Raw genomic sequence first — 16,872 nt, 5'->3', positions numbered from 1 at the left:
TCTCACTAATGACTGCGGCTGTCGCAAACTAATCTTTGTATGATAGGAAACTATATTTTTCTACCGACCCTTCTAATCCTGGTGATGATTATCAGTAAATTCTATAACCATCAAGGTGAACAAAGTCGTGTGTTTCTCCTGCAGTATGACAAGGGGGCCTGGCTTGTGGTGTTGGAAACGAGCCTTGCTAGTGCCTCACTCTGGGCCATCTGCACCCAGAATGTCCTGGTTCTGGTGGTTAATTTTGTCTCCCTTAAGAGCCTGGCTCACTCCTGCAGCTAGGCACTGCAGCCTGACATGGCATCTTGCTGCTGCTCTGCTCTCAGGATGTGCTCAGCCTGTTTTGGAAGCAGGAGCTCCCTTCCCTGAGCAGACATGCAGGGTCCCTGCACCCCCTGGACTTGGTGCTGACCCACTCCTGCCCACGCAGGGCAGTTCACACCCTTGGATGGTGGCTTTGCTGGGCTGTGGGTCAATCCCTGTGCACCCCTAAGGCTCTCCAAGGGCAGTGGAAGTCTCACTGTCCCCTTCATGCTCTCGAAATGGGACCCTACACCTCATCTGCATGGCTCTGGCTAAACCCAGGGCCAGAGCAGTGCCTGCACTATTATATATCTATATGCAGCCTACAAAGACTGAGTTTGGCAAAACAAAGCTTTGGAAGAGGATGGCAGCTGTGTGCAACAATCAGTTCCCAAAAGCTGGTAACCAGACGCCTTCACTGCTCCCCTAACCCCAGGCGTGTGTGCTCCGAGATCAGAACTGGCCTGACAAATTCACATCCTGAGTCAGCAGGGATCCAGGAGGCTTTATTGGCAGTAAAAGGTCAGCACATTCTCTTGATTGCCTCGGATGAGGATGACAGGGGGTCTCAGGTCCTGTGAGAGGGTCTCGAGCCAGGCCATGTAGAGGGAGCTGGGGCAGCCCTTCCTGCCGACAGGTGGCGTGCTGCGGCACAGCAAGGGGCCGGTGAGACACAGCCCCCCAAGCCAGGCTCCATCTTTAGCCCCATCTCCATCCTCCACTAATTTGCAGGTTATTTCCCTAAAAAAGGACACCACCACATCCTCCCCCCCAGTAGGACCAGGGCCAGACCTCTTGGTGCCTTCCCCCTCTCCCCACTGTCCCAGTACAGGTTGCGGTATCAGTCCATGGGGAGTGAACATCTAGGGGGACCATTTCCATGGGGCAGGAGGCTGTTGATGGTACCTACATGGCTATGAGTGCTGCATCCCGCGAGTAATCCAGCAAAATCTCATTCAGCCTCACTTGTCGAAGAGACTGCAGAGCAATTAGGGTTGGGAAACATAAAAATTGGTTCCAAAAAGCCTAAATTTTGTCTGAGAAGCAGGAGACCCTTTGTGGAAGCTCCCCCACCAGTGCTGCTACCTTCACTCTGTTCTTATCAACCTCCTCGTCAGAAATCTTCCAGGGACAGCCCTGCCTCATTTCGTTCACTATGGCCTCATCCTTGAAGCCATCGTTTAGCCTGAAGGGAGCTATGAGGTCGTCAAACCTCTTGATGCTGCAAGACAAGCAGATGGTGCCAGGGGTCTGGGTGGGTTTGGTGGTGCTGGAGAGATGGGGGAAGGAGGGGAAGGGGGCAGTTACTGCTCTGGCCGGGGTTTCTGGTTGATGTCAGGGAGGATGTGGACATCATGGAAGCCGAGGCGGAACTTGCTCAGCAGAGAGACAATCCTACCAGAGGGAAAAGGGCATGTTTTCCAGGAATCAGTGGGCACAGCAGCCCCGGGACCTGCCCTGCTGCCATCCTTGGTGTGCCCTTAGGTTTTTCCTACTTCACTGATTTTCAGAGAATCAAGGCAGAGCAGCCAGGTCACAGCCTGCAGCTCCTGTTACCACAAAGGCCAAGGAGTTTTCGGGGTAAAGCAGCTCCTGCCACCCACCCATGGGGCAGCAGTGGTAGCTACGAGGGGCTGTGGGGCACTTACACCTTCCTTTCCTCGTCCATCCTGTTGATCTGCCCACCAACAAACACACGGATTTTGCACTTTCCCCACCGCTTCTTACGCCCCATGAGGTAGGGGATGAGCAGCGTGAGACCTGGCCCCAAAACACCCAATGGCAGAGGTGGTGGCAGCAGCCCTGTGGGCTCACCAGCACTATTGACACCAGATGCCTGGAACGACCTGGCACAGTCAGAAAGGACTGAGCCCTCCTGGGCAGTGGGGGTGCTGGGATCACATTAGGCAGACAGAGAGATGTCAAAGAGCCGCAGCAGCCAAAGGTGAAGGTTACCTCCATCATCGAAGAGCCAGTAAATGTCAATGGTCTTCTTGCCCTGCTTGCTCTGGAAGATGGTGCTCGCCTGCTGCTCATATGCCAAGGTTGTGGGATCCACTGCCAGGGCAAGAGGGTCCTGGTGTCAGCAAGGAGCACTGCCAGCCACAGATTAAAGGCTCATATCTGCTCCCAACCCACAGCCCTGACTATAAACCTAGCTTCCCAAAATTAATGGTTGGAGGAGCCAGGAATGCTCTGAGTGATGCCGAGCCAGGACCAACCTGTGCTCGGGGCTGCTCTGCCTCTGGTGCAGTTCCTCTCCTCTGCCTCGAGCATGGGGTTAACTGAGGAGGGAGGAGATCACCATGGGCAAGCAGCAACATCCCATGTCCCCAGCCCCTTCAGTCCCAGCCAGGAGTGATGTCCCCCCAGGTCCATGACCTTCAGCTGGGGACATGGTGCCTGCTGGCATGTCCTACAGCTCCAGCATATCTCTGAGCATCCCCAGCTGCCCAAAAGCACTTACTGTGTGCCTGCAGAACTCGGGAAACATTCAGCCCTTCCTTCATCCTCATCAAGCACACACCATACTTGAAATCAAAGGCATCACTGGAAGGGAGGAGGAGAAGGAGGTTAACAGTGGCCATCTCATGTTGGGTGGCACTGCCAGCATGTGGCCACAGCATCCCTGCACCCAACCGCAGGGCCACCACCAGGTCCTGGCGTCCCCAGGGACGGAGGAGCTGGTGTGGCCGTACTGCAGGATGCCCACGTAGTCCTCCAGGCTCTGTGGGGATGCCGTCCGCCAGTTCCTCTTGTAGCCCAGCACCAGGATGTTGGGTCTCATCTTCCCAAGGCCAGCAGCCTATGGATAGATGTCCTCATGAGAGCCCTCTGCAGGGATAGACGGACACAGGTAGTGTCAGTCTGCAGGGGAGGATGCAAAGGGGGTGCTTGGAGGTCAGGGAGGAGGGTCAGAGCCCCCAGGCTCTACCTGAATGAGCATTTGGACACCACTTCTCAGATTCTCAGCCACCACATCCGTATAGAAAGCCTTGATCTTTCTCTTCATAAGCCACTTGGTGTGGCCATCTGCTATCAGCCGGGAATCTGGCATCTTCTGCTTCCGTGGTGCCTGTAGGGAGCAAGGGCAGGGGCTCAGGCACAGGCAGCCCTTCCTGCTGGTGGTCTTGCCTCCAATGACCTCCAGCTCCTCTCATCCCAAATCACTGGCAAGACCTGGATGTAACCACTGCACACAACGGAGGTTACAATCACAGCAAGAGAACCAGCAAATTTTGGGGGTCAGCAGCCAACACGTACAGTGCCAGCTGTCCCATGGCTGCAGATGAATTGGCATTTGCTGCACCTCAATTGCTCTTGAGGCTTCAGGACCACCCTGAGCCAACTGCCTCGTTCTGCTGTGTCTTTCCCTTGTCAATTAATTGGTGAAGGGAAAGCATTAGCCCTCAGAGACCTTCCAGTGCTTCATCAATATTGCTTAACAAGCTGCAAAGAGGCTTCCAGATGAAACATCTCATCCTGAAGTGGCACACAATGAGCACTGTTCAATCCCAGCAGGACACATCTGGATTTCCCAGCCCACCGCCCATGCGTGGCCAGAGCTCCCAGGACAGGGAACCAACCAGCGGGTGACTCACAATGAGCACGTTGCCGCAGAGCATCAGGCTGAGGTTCTTGGTGAAGGTTCCCACGAAGTCCACCAGGGCTGGGCGGAAACTGGGAGGGCCAGTGAGCACCAGGCACTGCGGTCTGTGGGCAGGGAGGAAACAGGGGATGAAGGCTGGTACTATGCAGGTACAGAGCTTCTCTGGAACGAGGCATGTGTCTTCTCCCATGCCTGGCCAGCAGCAACTGCAGGGAGTATCTTTAGGATGAGACAAAATCTAGCTGTGGTTCTCTTTGAGGTCTCTTCATATCAGATGAGAGCAATGTGTCTGCTGGGAACAGGGGAGGCAAGGTTTCCCCTGCTTTTCACCTCTGCCCATTTGGCAGAGACGTGAGACTTTGGAGACAGACATGTTTTGCTGGGGCTCCCAGTTACTAGGGATGGTGGTGAAGATTTTCAGGTTAGATCTAAGGAAGAACTTCGCTGTGAGGGGGCTGAGGCGCTGGCACAGGTACCCAGAGAAGCTGTGGCTGTGCCATCCCTGGCAGTGTTCAAGGCCAGGTTGAATGGGGCTTGGAGCAACTTGGTCTAGTGGAAGGTGTCCCTGCCAGTGGCAGGGGATTGGAACTGGATGATCTTAAGGTCTTTTCCAACCAAAACCATTCTATATTCTATGATGTGGCCATGAGCATGAAGCCATTCGGGGTTTGCCAGCAGTCTGGCTCTGCATCCCCCTGTCTCTGAGACCCCTTGCCTGTAGTTCTTGATGTGCTCATCCACTTCACTCAGCCCCACTGAGTAGTTGAGGGCCATGTTGTATGAGCTGGCTTGCATGGAGGAGCCCCAGTTGACATCTACGTGGAGAAAATGGATTAGTCATAGGGCCAGACACCTGCTGGGGTTTCACTGGCACCAGATTACTACCTGGCTTTTTGTAGAGGACGTATCCCAGGAGGAAGATGACAATGCCAAAGGCAATGAGGGCTGCCCACCAGGTCAGCAGGAACATGATCACCACTGAGATGGCAGCCCCAAAGAGCGCAGCCCACTTGCTGTAATACTGAAAGGAGGGTCGCCAGCCTGCAGCACACACACACAGAGTGGTGCTGCTGTGACGGGAGCCGCACGGGGCGCTGTGTGCAGCAGCACGGCACAGCATGGCACAGTGTGGCACTGCATGGCATGGCACAGCCCACCTGGGGAGTTGGTGATGGAAGCGTGGAAGCAGCTGAAGTTGATGAGAGCGTAGGAGCAGAGGAAGAAGTTGGAGATGATGGGGGCGATGGCGTTGAGCTCGGCTGCGGGGAGGACGAGGGCAAGATGCTCGTGGCAGGGACTGAGGCACCCGGCAGGTGTTGGACACCAGGTGGGCAGCACCTACCGATGAGGATGAAGCCCACAGCAATGACGTAGGTGAGCATGTAGCCGCGGATGGGCTCACTGTTCCTCCCATAACCCTTCCCGAAGAAGCCTATGAGAGGGTAGAGCTGGTCCCTGCAGAGACACTGCAAGAGAGACGCACTGGGGATGGCAGCACCATGGTGGCTCTTGCACCCCCTAGAGCAAGGGCTGAACTGGCCTCATGCCTTACACCAATGGCAGCATCCTCCTCACCCTGGGGCTGCTCATGGCAGCAGAGCACTGAGACGTACCCAAGCGCATCAACCCTGCTGCCAGCCCCAGGAGCTGGAGGACACAGAGGCACTCCCTCACCTGAAAGACTTTGGGGGCTGAGACAAGGCAGGCCAGTGCTGAGGAGAGGGTAGCGCCGAAGATCCCTGCTGTGATGAGGGGGCCAAACCCGGACACCATGCTCATGCTCTGCCCAAAAACCAGGCGGTCAGGAAACCTGGCACCCTCAGCACATCAGCTCTGCCCTGTCCCTAAAGGATTTCCAGGCCCCATCCTGCCACCCTCAGTGCTTTTCCATCAACATTATCCCATCAGTGAAGTCCACCCACATCTAAAACCCTAGGAAGACATGCTCCCCAGTATATCCCCATTACATGGGTGAAGCCCATCCCTTGGGGCACAGACCCAGCCAGGAGCATAGAGTGGGGCGGGCAAGCACCTGGTAGTAGTTGCTGAGCCCGTATCGGCAGCTCTGCCGCTGGGTGCAGCCAGTGAAGTTCCACCCGAAAGTGCAGGCCAGCCCCTCGCAGCCCAGTGAGCCCAGCACCACGCTGTCGTTGAGGCTGCCCGAAGCATCCCGAACCACACAGGCGCCTGCAGGGACACAGTGCTGCTCAGTGTCTGCTCACCTGGAGGTGTCACATGTCCCCTTGCCTGTGGCATCACCCAAGTCCCTGCCCTGGGGGTGCCGTGAGCAATGCAGTGTGACCAGCAGGTTGAAGGAGGTGATCCTGCCCCTCTGCTCTGCTTTTGTGAGACCTCACTTGGAGTATTGTGTGCAGTTCTGGTGTCCTCAGCATAAGAAGGACATGGAGTGTCTGGAGCAAGTCCAAAGGAGGCTACAAGGGTGATCATGGCCCATGGGGTCATGGGCAGGGTGGGCAGGAGCACAGCTCATACTGTCACAAGCTAAGAAAGTTGAGGCTGTTCAGCCTGGAGAAGAGAAGGCCGTGTGGAGAGCTCATAGCAGACTTCCAGTATCTGAAGGGGGCCTATAGCGATGCTGGGGAGGGACTCTTCATCAGGGACTTTAGCAACAGGACAAGGGGTGATGGGCTTAAACTTAAACAGGGGAAGTTCAGGTTAGATCTCAGGCAGTTCTTCCCTGTGAGGGTGGTGAGGCCCTGGCACAGGTTGCCCAGAGAAGCTGTGGCTGCCCCATCCCTGGCAGTGTTCAAGGCCAGCCTGGACAGAGCTTGGAGCAACCTGGTCTACTGGAAGATGTCCCTGCCCATGGCAGGGGGTTGGAACTGGGTGAACTTTGAGGTCCCTTCCAACTGAGGGCTTTGTTGCCCTCCCAGGACTGCATGGAGACAGGAATGAGGTCTGGTGCCTGGGGGGTATCAGTGCTGGCATCCATGCTTTGCTCCTGGATCCCACCACCTGCATCCTCCCAGACTTCCCATTTCAGAAAAATGGATCCTACCCAGCTCACCCAAGGACGTGCTGCTTACCAATCGTAGCAGAAAGCACCAGGTAAGACAAGGTGGTCCAGAATATGGCCATCAAGGTGCCCTTAGGGATGGCCACAGCAGGATCCTGCCCAAGGAAGTCACAGAGATGTAAGACAGCTTTCCAGCAGCACCACTAAAATGCTGCCACACAAGAGGAATTTCAATTCACTGTGACACAAAGCCATGAAGCATCTCCTGGCTGAAATCTTCCACAAAGCTTCCAGAAGAAATAAACTAGGGTCTAAGATGGATGAGAACTAAAGCCCAGGGAAAAACAGAGCTTCATCCCTGAGAAATGCTAGCTCAGTGAACAAACCCACCTTCAGGTCACCTGAAATGTTGGCCCCAGCCAGGATACCAGTTGCCGATGGGAAGAAAATGGAAAACAAGCTGAAAAAGGAGCCCTCAGGTCCCCGCCAGTTGGGCACAAAGTTCTGGGCAAAGATGTCGGCTGGGGAAGAAGCAGAGGAGAAGCATTTGGGGGCTCTGGACTGCCCGCTCCTGGCTAAAGCATCTCAGTGTTGGATGGAGGCACACCGCTGATGGCAGTTAAGCCACAGGAGGAAGAAACCAAGCTCTTGATGACATCTCTCAGCGAGGAGCACCTTCCCATAGCAAACTCCTCCCCCAGCAGCAGCAAGGAGCTGGGCTCCAGCCATGCACTTGGCCCTCTTGACCCACCTCGGTAGCTGAAGAAACCCTTCGACTGCTTCTCGGCAGTGGCAGGGATCACAGTCCCCACCAGGTAATTTATGAAGGAAACCAAGATGACCAGGAAGAACAATATCTGTGCCTGCCAGAGCGGAAAGAACCAGCTGAGGGCTGGGGTTTGGGCACTGAGAGGGAGAAGGTGTTTAGAGAAACCCCAGACTCTTTTACAGAGCTATGGCCATCCCCTGCTCCTCGGGTGTCTGGTGGGCAGCGGGGATGGCCCTTCTCAACCCAGGGGAATAACATGAGTGGCAGAAGTGAGGGTTACCTTGGCCTCCCACTCCATGCCAGCCAGAGAGATGCCCAGCAGCACTGTCACGGTGACCACCCCGATGATGCGGATGTCATTTGTGGGGTCCACAATGAGAGAATTGTGCTCCTGGGGAGGAGGAACCATCCACAGCATGGAAATAACCCTCGCCCTTACTGAACTACCAGCACTGCTGTGACTTTAGCAGCCACCGATTGATTGTCAGTGGTCCAATATTAATTAGTAATAAATGCTGCTTGTGTGCAGAGGTGGGGCCCAGGGGACATGGGCAGCCACTGTCTTACCTGCAGCAGGTCCCGGACGGTTTCAGCGAAGCCCACGGTGTGCATGGCCACGGCCACCGCGTTTGCGAAGGCGAAGATGAGCCCGATGGAGCCGCCCAGCTCCGGCCCGAGGCTCCGCGAGATGAGGAAGTAGGTGCCCCCTGAAGCAGTGGAAGCACCCTGTGGTGTTTGCTCCCTCCCCAATATGTTTTTGGGCCCCCCCCTGCCCCTCGTGGCCCATTCCAGGACACACACACATGGTACCTGACTTCACTTTGCCGTTGGTGGATATGGCGGAGATGGACAAGCCGGTGATAGTGGTCACTGTCACAGACATCAGGATGATTAGCCACGTCAGGGCTGCAGGGAGAGGGTAGAGCTGTGATCCTGTGTTCATTTCCATCCATCCCCTAGCCCCATAGATCCCTCACAGAAGGACCCCCATCCACTGCCTCCCACCATGCTTGATGCTGCTGGTGTTGTCCCCCCCAGTGCTTTAGGTGACAGGGAGCTTGGTGCCACTATTCTGCCCATGCTGTGCCGCAGCACCCACCAATTCCTGCCTGGGCAGTGATCCAGGGCAGGCGCAGGTAGAGGATGACTCCCCATATGTTCAGCATGCAGCGGATCTGGGGGGACAGAGAGGGGACACTGACCATCAGCCCGTGGGTGCTGGGGCTGCACTGGCTCTCCTTGAGGGGCTGCTCCTGTGGGACCAGTTGCACTCACCATCACACCCTTCACCCAGCCAAAGCGGACAGGCTCCGGTACCGGGTCTGTGCCTGGCTCCACCGATGCCTCCTCTGGGCCAGCCTCTGTCAGCCCATTGCTCCGCTGTGGGTCAGACACGGGTGCGCAGAGGTGGCCTGGGTCTGGCTGCAGGGAAAAGGCAGGGCAGGTGAGGGGAGAAAGGCAGCCAGTTTCCCCGGGGTGCAGAGCTGTGGAGACAGCTGGGTTATCCCTCTGCCTTCTCCTAGCGCCTTCCCAGGGATGCACACATCATCGCGAAGAAGCACGAGATGAAGCACCACAACCACGAAGATGGCACAGGGACCCACGGCATGGCCAGGGAATGCTGAATCCCACCTTACCTTGAGGATGGAGTGCAGGTCCGCCAGGGAGGGCCTGCCCTTCCTGGTGTCTCCCACCCCCTTGCTGTTGGCATAGTGCTCATAGGCGGGCACGACATCCATTGTGTTGTAGCCGAAGGTCCTGGTGCAGAGAGTGCTGCCCGAGAGCTGGGTGGGCTGGGTGCTGTCGCAGCTGGAGCTCTCGGTGGGCACGTACTGACCACGACCACCTTCCTCCGTGCCCAGGAGGGTGCTAATGGTGAAGCGGCCACTGCAGCGGGCCAGGGGCAGCTCTGCAATGGGCAGCTCGGCCATTGCCCCTGCCCAAGGCACTGCCAGGAGAGGGATGTGGCAGAGAGGGGCTCACTGGGGCTTTATACCCAGCAAAACCAGAGCGAGGCAACCAGCACCCACCCACTGCAGCTGCTAATGGGGGAATTGGCTCGAACCACCCCAAGCTGGTCAGGGGAAAAAAAACTAGCTGGAAGGGATATCAACCCCGCTGTAATTGGTATCCCTGCCTCCCGGCACCCGATGGGGCAGCGATAACAGATTTGAGATTAAATCCAAGGACAGAGCAGGAGAGAAATGTGGCGCGGAGTTTGCCTCCGGCCCTGACACAAGAACATTCAGTTCCCACTGGGATTTATTATGGAAAATGGGCGTAAATCCCATGCACCCTCACCCTTCCCAGGGATACTGCCCCAGACCCCGCACATCCCGTAAATCATCTCAGCTGGCCTTGGAGCTGCTGCCTGTGGCACTGGGCTGTGCCAGACATGGGGAGGAAAGCAACCCCTTTATCTCACAAGTGGAACCAGAGGGAAGAGGGGAGTGTGACATTGAGAGGGATGCCCCCACCGGGACTTGGGTGCCAGGGGGGCTGCACAGGCTCGAGGACATGGATCAGTGAGAGCCACCAAGTCCCTCTGTGATTCCCCAGAGCTGGGACCTGGCAGTTCTCAGCCCACAGCCTCTTTTCCTGAGCCCAGGGAGGAGGAACCACTGAGCACCCAGGGTTCAAAACTGCCCCAAACCCCATCCCTGACTTAACAAATCCCTTAAACCCTTCCCCACATCACAGAAAACACGAGCTGAGGCCATGTGAACACAGTGTCCACCCTGCGGCCACCAAGAGGTGACGCTGGGCAAAGGATGGGATGGGAGTCATACCTCTGCAGCCCACCGTCACATGTGCCTTAAAAGCAGTTACAGATAACATCAGCAGAGACAGCAATAAAATGTGAGGTCAGCCCATTTGAATTTCAGCCTAATGCAGCTTTGCAAGTGAATGGAAAATTCAGCCTGCCCACCTGCTGCCCCTGGCTGTCTTCTGCACTCATGCACAAACACTAATCTGCTTCCTGAGGACTTGCTTCAGCCCCCCTGGATTGTTTGTGTGTGAGCAGGCACCATCCACAAGTGCACCAGCCCCACATGGGCCAGCATGGGCCCATTACCCAGGGAGCTGAAGACAGGCAGCCCTGCCTGCAGCATGGCTCAGCCCTCGCAGCACCCCAGCAGCTCAGTGCAAAGCAATCTAGCACTGCCCTTAGGAACCCCAGCTGTGGAACAGGGAGAAGGGTGAGATGGGGACAAGGAAGAAGCCTCTCTACATCTCCTGCAGGGTGAGGTGGACACCATCTTCCCGAAGAAGGGCACCTGCTTTTGACAAGAGCAAGGGAGCTGGTGGTGAGCCCAGAGCACAGGTGTGATTAGGAATGGCAGAGGGACCTGGGGGAACCTTATCACTTTCTACAACTGCCTGAAAGAATATGGAACCAGGAGGTCACTCCCAAGGAACAAGATAGGACAAGAGGAAACGGCCTCAAGCTGTGCCAGGGGAGGTTTATATTGGATGTTAGGAAACATTTCTTCACTGAAAGGGTGGTCAGGCATTGGAACAGGCTGCCCAGGGCAGCGGTGGAGTCACCATTCCTGGCAGTGTTCACGCACTGTGTAGACGAGGCCCTTAGTGACATGGTTTAGTGGTGGCCTTGGGAGTGCTGGGGTGACAGCAGGACTTGATCTTAGAGGTCTTTTCCAACCCAGTTAATTCTATGATTCTTCTCACAACAATAGATGCAGCAGCAGACTCATGCCCAGCAGAAATGGCTTTATTTTAGAGCCCTGTATTCCATCAAAAACACTAACTTGCCCAAACCAGCTCCAATCAGTCTCTTAAACTGGGGGTGAGTATCTCTGTTAAACACAGCATGGTGAAAGATGCTCCAGCAGAAACAGGAGTTCTCCAGATGCCAGGCGAAGAGTGAAGCAAATGGCATGATGCCACCCTGGTGTAGTGAAATAGCCGGATAGTAGGATGCGCTTGTCGTCGGCCTGATTCACAACACCAGCTGCAGCACCGATACCAGGTCCTGTGGCGCTAGGAGCAGGAGGGAGATGCTCTGTGGCACATACTGCCAGCCCCTCCACTCATGCAGTGAAGAGGTGCCAAGTTGCTTCTGCAGGGCCTTCCCTCGCTTCCAGCTGACCCCCTGGTTCGTTCTAGCTATTAAATGGATCAAATGAACCCACACTGAGTTAGGCAGAGCACAGTACAATGCTTTACATGTGGCTTCTTTCAATGTTTGCCAAAATGCTATGTTCCAACAGGCCTTTAATGAAGCTTTAATTGTCCTGTTTCTATGGAAGAGGGAACCTACCACCCTGGGTGTCACAGGTCATGCAAATGATGCAGGGGCTTGGCACTGCAAACCCACTGCACAGAGCAGCTCCATTTCTTGGCACTGCAGGGAAGAAAGCCTGGGAAGAGGAAATAGATGGTTATTCAGGTAACTGCTTGTCACCTCACCTGATGGGAACAAAGGGATCATCTCCCATCCTATTCCAGGCACCACTTCCATCCTTACAGCTTCAGACCCAGACAGAAAAGGGACAAAAATGCTGGTACAGGGATATGAACAGCAACAGTATTTGAGTGCTGTTCTACCCTAGGGACACAGAACTGGAATTATCAATATGCCCTTCTTCCCCCAAGGCTGAAAGGAAAACAGCTTGCTTCCATGAGAGGCTGGAGTTCATTGAGGTTGGGGAGACAAGTGTTGAGAGGGTAACAAGAACAGAAAGATTCATTAATTCATTTTTTTCTGAATACAATTCCTTCAGATCCTGCAAGGAACAAGATCCATGTGCTGCCTTAGACAAATGCAGGTGGGCGAGAGACCAATGGGGAAAAGAGAGGAAACCCCTCATCCAGCAGGTATGCTCCAGCCAGGGGGTCTGGAAAACACAACAAAACAATTGGGATTGACTGAGATGCAGAATCTGCTGCCAGCAGGAAAATTTGAGGCAAGGCCGAGGAGGAGGGACATCTCACACAGGGTGTAGGCAGCAACTGGAAGGTGCAGCCAGCAGAGCCACGTGTATGCCAGGGTAGCAGTGTGGCACCATGGTGAAAATAGTTAGAATTAATGCTGTGAGATAAGAAGACCCCTAAAAAACACCAAAGAAATCAAGCTGAGAAGACAGGACCCACTGACACCAGCTCTGCAGCACAGTTTAGGAGGGGCCCTCGTGGCATTTTTCAGCAGTTTCCTGCTTCTTAGCAGAAAACCTGTTAATTCTCACATGAACTGGTTGTCTTCCCTTAGCTCAGCTGAGTTTTTACCAGTAGCCCATGGTTCACTCCTGGGCAGAGCTTTAATTTTTTTTTCTTCCTGACTGGACAGGTAACACAGGGCAGAAGTTTACAGTGAGTATTTCCAGATTCCCCTGCAACTCCCTTGTAAATCCAGACCACATCAACTCAGACCTCATTCAAAGGACATGCAGACCTTAAAGCTTTTGGAGCTGCTACACTGATACTGCAGCTCTTGGGAATGTTTCATGACAGATGAGCCATGGAAAACCGACCTGGAGATGCATGGTGTCTCTGCTGTGTCCACACCAGGACAGAACATCCCATGCTCTCAGAGCAAACAACTTTTCACTTTTTCCTCAGATATTCTCCAGCAACATGAGCACAAGCTGCATCTGACTCAAGCTACCTGTGTCTCATCTACCTGGATGATCTTTACTGCAGAGGATTAGTCCTGGAGTAGGACAAAGCAGATGGAATTATCCTAAATTTCACTTTCAGCATTCATCTGTACTTTTTTCTTGTAAAAAGGGGCAGAGCTCCAATGGCTTACTTGTCAGATTATACCAAGAATAAATTCAGCTCAGATTAATATTCACAGGTTTGCTGCAGGCTGTGCCTGGCAAACTACAAACACCAACCTGCTCAGATGTTGCTGGCCACTATCATGGTTTTGTGATGAATTTAATGACACCCCCAAAACCTCTTCCAATGTTAGCACAGTTGGACTGCAACAGTCCAACGGGTTCACAGATGTCACTTCAGCAGCAGGTCAGAACCCTGAGGGAGCAGGACCAGGTTCTTCTCTCCAGCAGATTAAGTGTGGGGTGGAGAAAAAATGACATCTGGAAAATCAGTGGGGTGCCTTATTCAGCAAAGCACCAGTGTGTGTGTCTGCATCTACCTCAATGCGACAAAGCCCTTACAGTTGTGCAGAGGAGAGCCAAAGTCAGGCCTAGACACGGAGCTGGAGCCTGCTGCTCTGAGGAACGTGGGAAGACGATGGACTGGAATGTTTACCACCTGCAGGGACCCAAGAAGAAATCACAGGCCAAACAACAAGAAATTATTTAATTCCCACTGTGGCAGCTTCTGCTGTACCCACAACCTCTCACATCTTATTTGAAATTGGGATAGGTCTTACCTTTACAGGGTTAGTCTCAGGCTTTGATTCCCTGGGGTTTACTTTCTCTATCCATGCATCACAGAATTACTATCTTGGGTTTTGGAAGTGTGAAATGATGCAGTTTCTGCTTAGCTTAGAAGGGAGCACAGGCTGGAGTTACAATCACTGAGCAGAAATGGAGCAAGCAGCATGCAGCCATCAATTTTCTCTTTTACCAACACCCACGAAGGCTGAGAAGCACCAGGAAGCATCTGCTACAGCCATCCTCAAAGGGCAGACAGAGAAAGGGCAACATGCTCTTTTGTAAAGGTCCCCTGGTTCAAGGTTTGACATCAGAAATGTGCTAGTGAGGCAGCACAATAGCTCCACTGAGCAGGGGATGGGCAAAAGACAGGAGAACAAGGTCCTGCAAATTGCAGTGGCAAAAGCTGAGCCCCAAAGGACCTCTCTGTCCCCACATGAAGGGTGGAGGGGGAAGAGGGAATTACAGTGAGTAAAGTGGCCTTCACCCTTCCTGACTAAACTCCACAGATGCTGTCCCTTTCCTGCTCAGGTCAGCAGCTGCCTGAGGCCAGGTACAGCCTCACCAGCCTCTCTGTACGTGAGGTGGTTTGATGCCAGATATAAGCTGGGGACAGGGGCTGAGTGCCAGCAAGGAAAACCACCACAGGAGCACCCCATAGGCCCATACCTGGAGCAACCCTGGCCCAATCAAACCCATGTGCAACCATCACAAAAGATGTCTTTCTCCACCACCTACTTCTGGTAACCTGTTCTCTGAAGAATTGCATGACTTGTCAATGGAGACATACCAAGCAGCATCCCCACACCAATATGCCAGAAATGTTAATGGCTAATAAAGCTTTTCCACACTTACCTGTTGACATTTTATTAGGCAATTCAATTCCCCCGCTTCAAATAACTCTTTGGAAACTCACCAAATGCCCTTTACTTTCAGGGTGCTGTCCAGGTCTCTTTCAGCCTTCACCAGAAACAACCTGGATCATATCAGTGGAGGACTCTGTGTCACACAGCCCCCAGCTCTATCAGCTGGGAGCCCCAAAAGAATTTGCTAATGCTGAGGGACATGGCTATGGGTGGCTTGGGAAGCCACCCCTTTGCTTCCTGTCCAAAAAAGTTGACAAAATCTATGCTACAACATTTCTGGTAGGAAAAAGTAATTAGGAAATTGTCATCAAGTCACTCAAATATCCCTCTATGCTCTTAGACAGACACAGCAAAATGAAGATGAATTCTTTCCCACAATAGCTATTAATATGCAGTGGCTGAATCAGCCCGTGTTTTGTTGTCTGTTCTGTACCCAGAACCACATGTGTTCTCACATCCCAGAAAGGCAAAGGGCACATCTGCAGAGAGAAGTGGGAGAAACAACTAACGTTCCTCCCATTTAATTTCAAAGATAGGTATATATATTAGAGCAAAGCTTATACCACAACATGCTCCCTGGGCTTTCACATGGATTTATGGTAGCTCAAAACATTTAAAGTAAATTTTTTTTAATGCCCCTCACTTCAGTGGGACTCACATTTCCCACTAAACCAACAGTAATATCTACCCATGCCCAGTGCATCCACACTTGGACTTCTGCTTCCTTCTCCTGGTGAACTACACACGGGATCATTTTGAATGCAACTGGTTGAAAACCCATGTCTCAATCACAAAAATCTTTCCTACCCAACTGATCCCAGTTGCTCCTCCAAAATGGAGGACTTTGTGGTTTAAGGTCCAACTTTAACTGTTGGACTTGATCGTAAAGGTCTTTTCCAACCCAGCTGATTCTATGATTCTATGAAAAGCTTCAGCTGAGCTCCAGGATACACAGAGCTGTGCACATCCGAGACACTGAACTGAGCATTTAAACTCTGTTAAGCTTAAAGGATCTCTGCAGCACACAGAGCTCATCTGCACCACATGAACACATACACCACACAAGACGACATTATGAACTGACAGCATGTGGTGTATCAGAAACATTTCAACATTTAACATACATTAAAAGAACAAGAAAACCCCTAATTTTTAAGCTGTATGTTCAGTCATCATTAAATCAAAGTTTTCATCTCTACTTCCATTCCTGCTACAAAATTGCTTTCCCCTCCCTGCTGTACATCTAAGACTTCTTAGCCCATTAATAAGCAAGAATAATTTTCTAAATAGAAACCAATTTTAAATGAGTAAAAACATAAAACCACAAAACAAAAAACAAAAAACCAAACGGTGAAAATGAAAATGTCAAAACCAAATAGAAATCAAAGAAATTTATTTCCAGCAACAAAAATACAGAATACAAAACGATACCGGTCCTACTAGTACTAAAGACAGGCACAGGCTGCTGTGACCCTGACCAAAAGCTTCTCTGCTAATTCATAAGGACCTCCATCTGCACCAGTCTTGCGTTTGTATCTCCCGATGTCCTGTAAGGGATCATTCCAGCAAACGTGATCAGTGCGCGGGCTTGAGATCGAAGGTGCTAAAACCCAGAAAAATAGAGTACTGTTACTTTAGCATCAAAAAATCCACAAGGAAACCAGAGGTAGACATGAGTTAAACATTTGCCTTTTCACACAAGCAAACATAACCTTTATTTCTCAGAGCTGCTCTCTGGATAATGTACCTCTACGTTTGGATTTAAAATTACCCAGGAAAGAACATTTTCAACAATGTGGGGTGTTGCTGTACTGCAGCAATCTTGTCATTTCTGTATGAAGTGGGCTTTCCCATGGCAACAGGACTCCTTCCCACCTTGCAAAGTCTAAAGCAAACCCTGCTGAAAGGCAGCACTAACACTCTTAAAGCAGATACCAGAAACAAACCTGTGGTGCCACACATGCCCAGAGGCCTCCAGCATC

The 16,872-nt window shown here is 52.7% G+C and overlaps 2 protein-coding genes across 13 annotated transcripts in view; both read right to left on the bottom strand.

Moving 5' to 3' along the window:
* Nucleotides 1-788: 788 nt before the first annotated feature.
* Nucleotides 789-9,647, bottom strand: SLC12A3 (solute carrier family 12 member 3). 10 transcript variants are annotated; one of them, XM_062609230.1, is made up of 26 exons: nt 9,297-9,637; nt 8,935-9,081; nt 8,759-8,834; nt 8,470-8,565; nt 8,227-8,366; nt 7,940-8,050; nt 7,642-7,753; nt 7,281-7,411; nt 6,961-7,045; nt 5,946-6,100; nt 5,588-5,695; nt 5,256-5,379; nt 5,071-5,172; nt 4,799-4,954; nt 4,622-4,728; nt 3,906-4,010; nt 3,239-3,379; nt 3,003-3,109; nt 2,771-2,853; nt 2,526-2,588; nt 2,260-2,361; nt 1,953-2,064; nt 1,612-1,698; nt 1,390-1,525; nt 1,214-1,281; nt 789-948 (listed from the first exon to the last, which is right to left on the bottom strand). In XM_062609230.1, the coding sequence occupies exons 1-26, from the start codon at nt 9,588-9,590 to the stop codon at nt 810-812; spliced, it is 3,087 nt and encodes a 1,028-aa protein (XP_062465214.1). In that variant the 5' UTR covers nt 9,591-9,637; the 3' UTR covers nt 789-809. The 10 variants fall into 10 exon arrangements, 8 of the variants coding, with proteins under 8 accessions (XP_062465214.1, XP_062465213.1, XP_062465215.1 ...); XM_062609229.1 differs by having other exon boundaries at nt 3,906-4,017; nt 4,629-4,728; XM_062609231.1 differs by lacking the exon at nt 2,526-2,588 and having other exon boundaries at nt 3,906-4,017; nt 4,629-4,728.
* A 6,619-nt stretch (nt 9,648-16,266) lies between these two features.
* The window catches only part of NUP93 (nucleoporin 93), an 82,080-nt gene continuing 81,474 nt past the window's right edge, over nt 16,267-16,872 (bottom strand). For all 3 annotated transcript variants that reach the window (XM_062609238.1, XM_062609239.1, XM_062609240.1), the window contains one exon: nt 16,267-16,493. In XM_062609238.1, coding sequence (XP_062465222.1) covers nt 16,383-16,493 — 111 coding nt within the window. In that variant the 3' untranslated portion in view covers nt 16,267-16,382. The remainder of the gene's footprint in view (nt 16,494-16,872) is intronic.

This window comes from Pezoporus occidentalis, unplaced genomic scaffold (assembly GCF_034315485.1).
Source record: "Pezoporus occidentalis ecotype Australia unplaced genomic scaffold, CSIRO_AGI_Poc_V1 ctg135, whole genome shotgun sequence".
Lineage (NCBI taxonomy): Eukaryota > Metazoa > Chordata > Aves > Psittaciformes > Psittacidae > Pezoporus > Pezoporus occidentalis.
The sequence above is the reverse complement of the archived record's forward strand: the minus strand, read 5'-3'. Positions and strand labels throughout refer to the sequence as shown.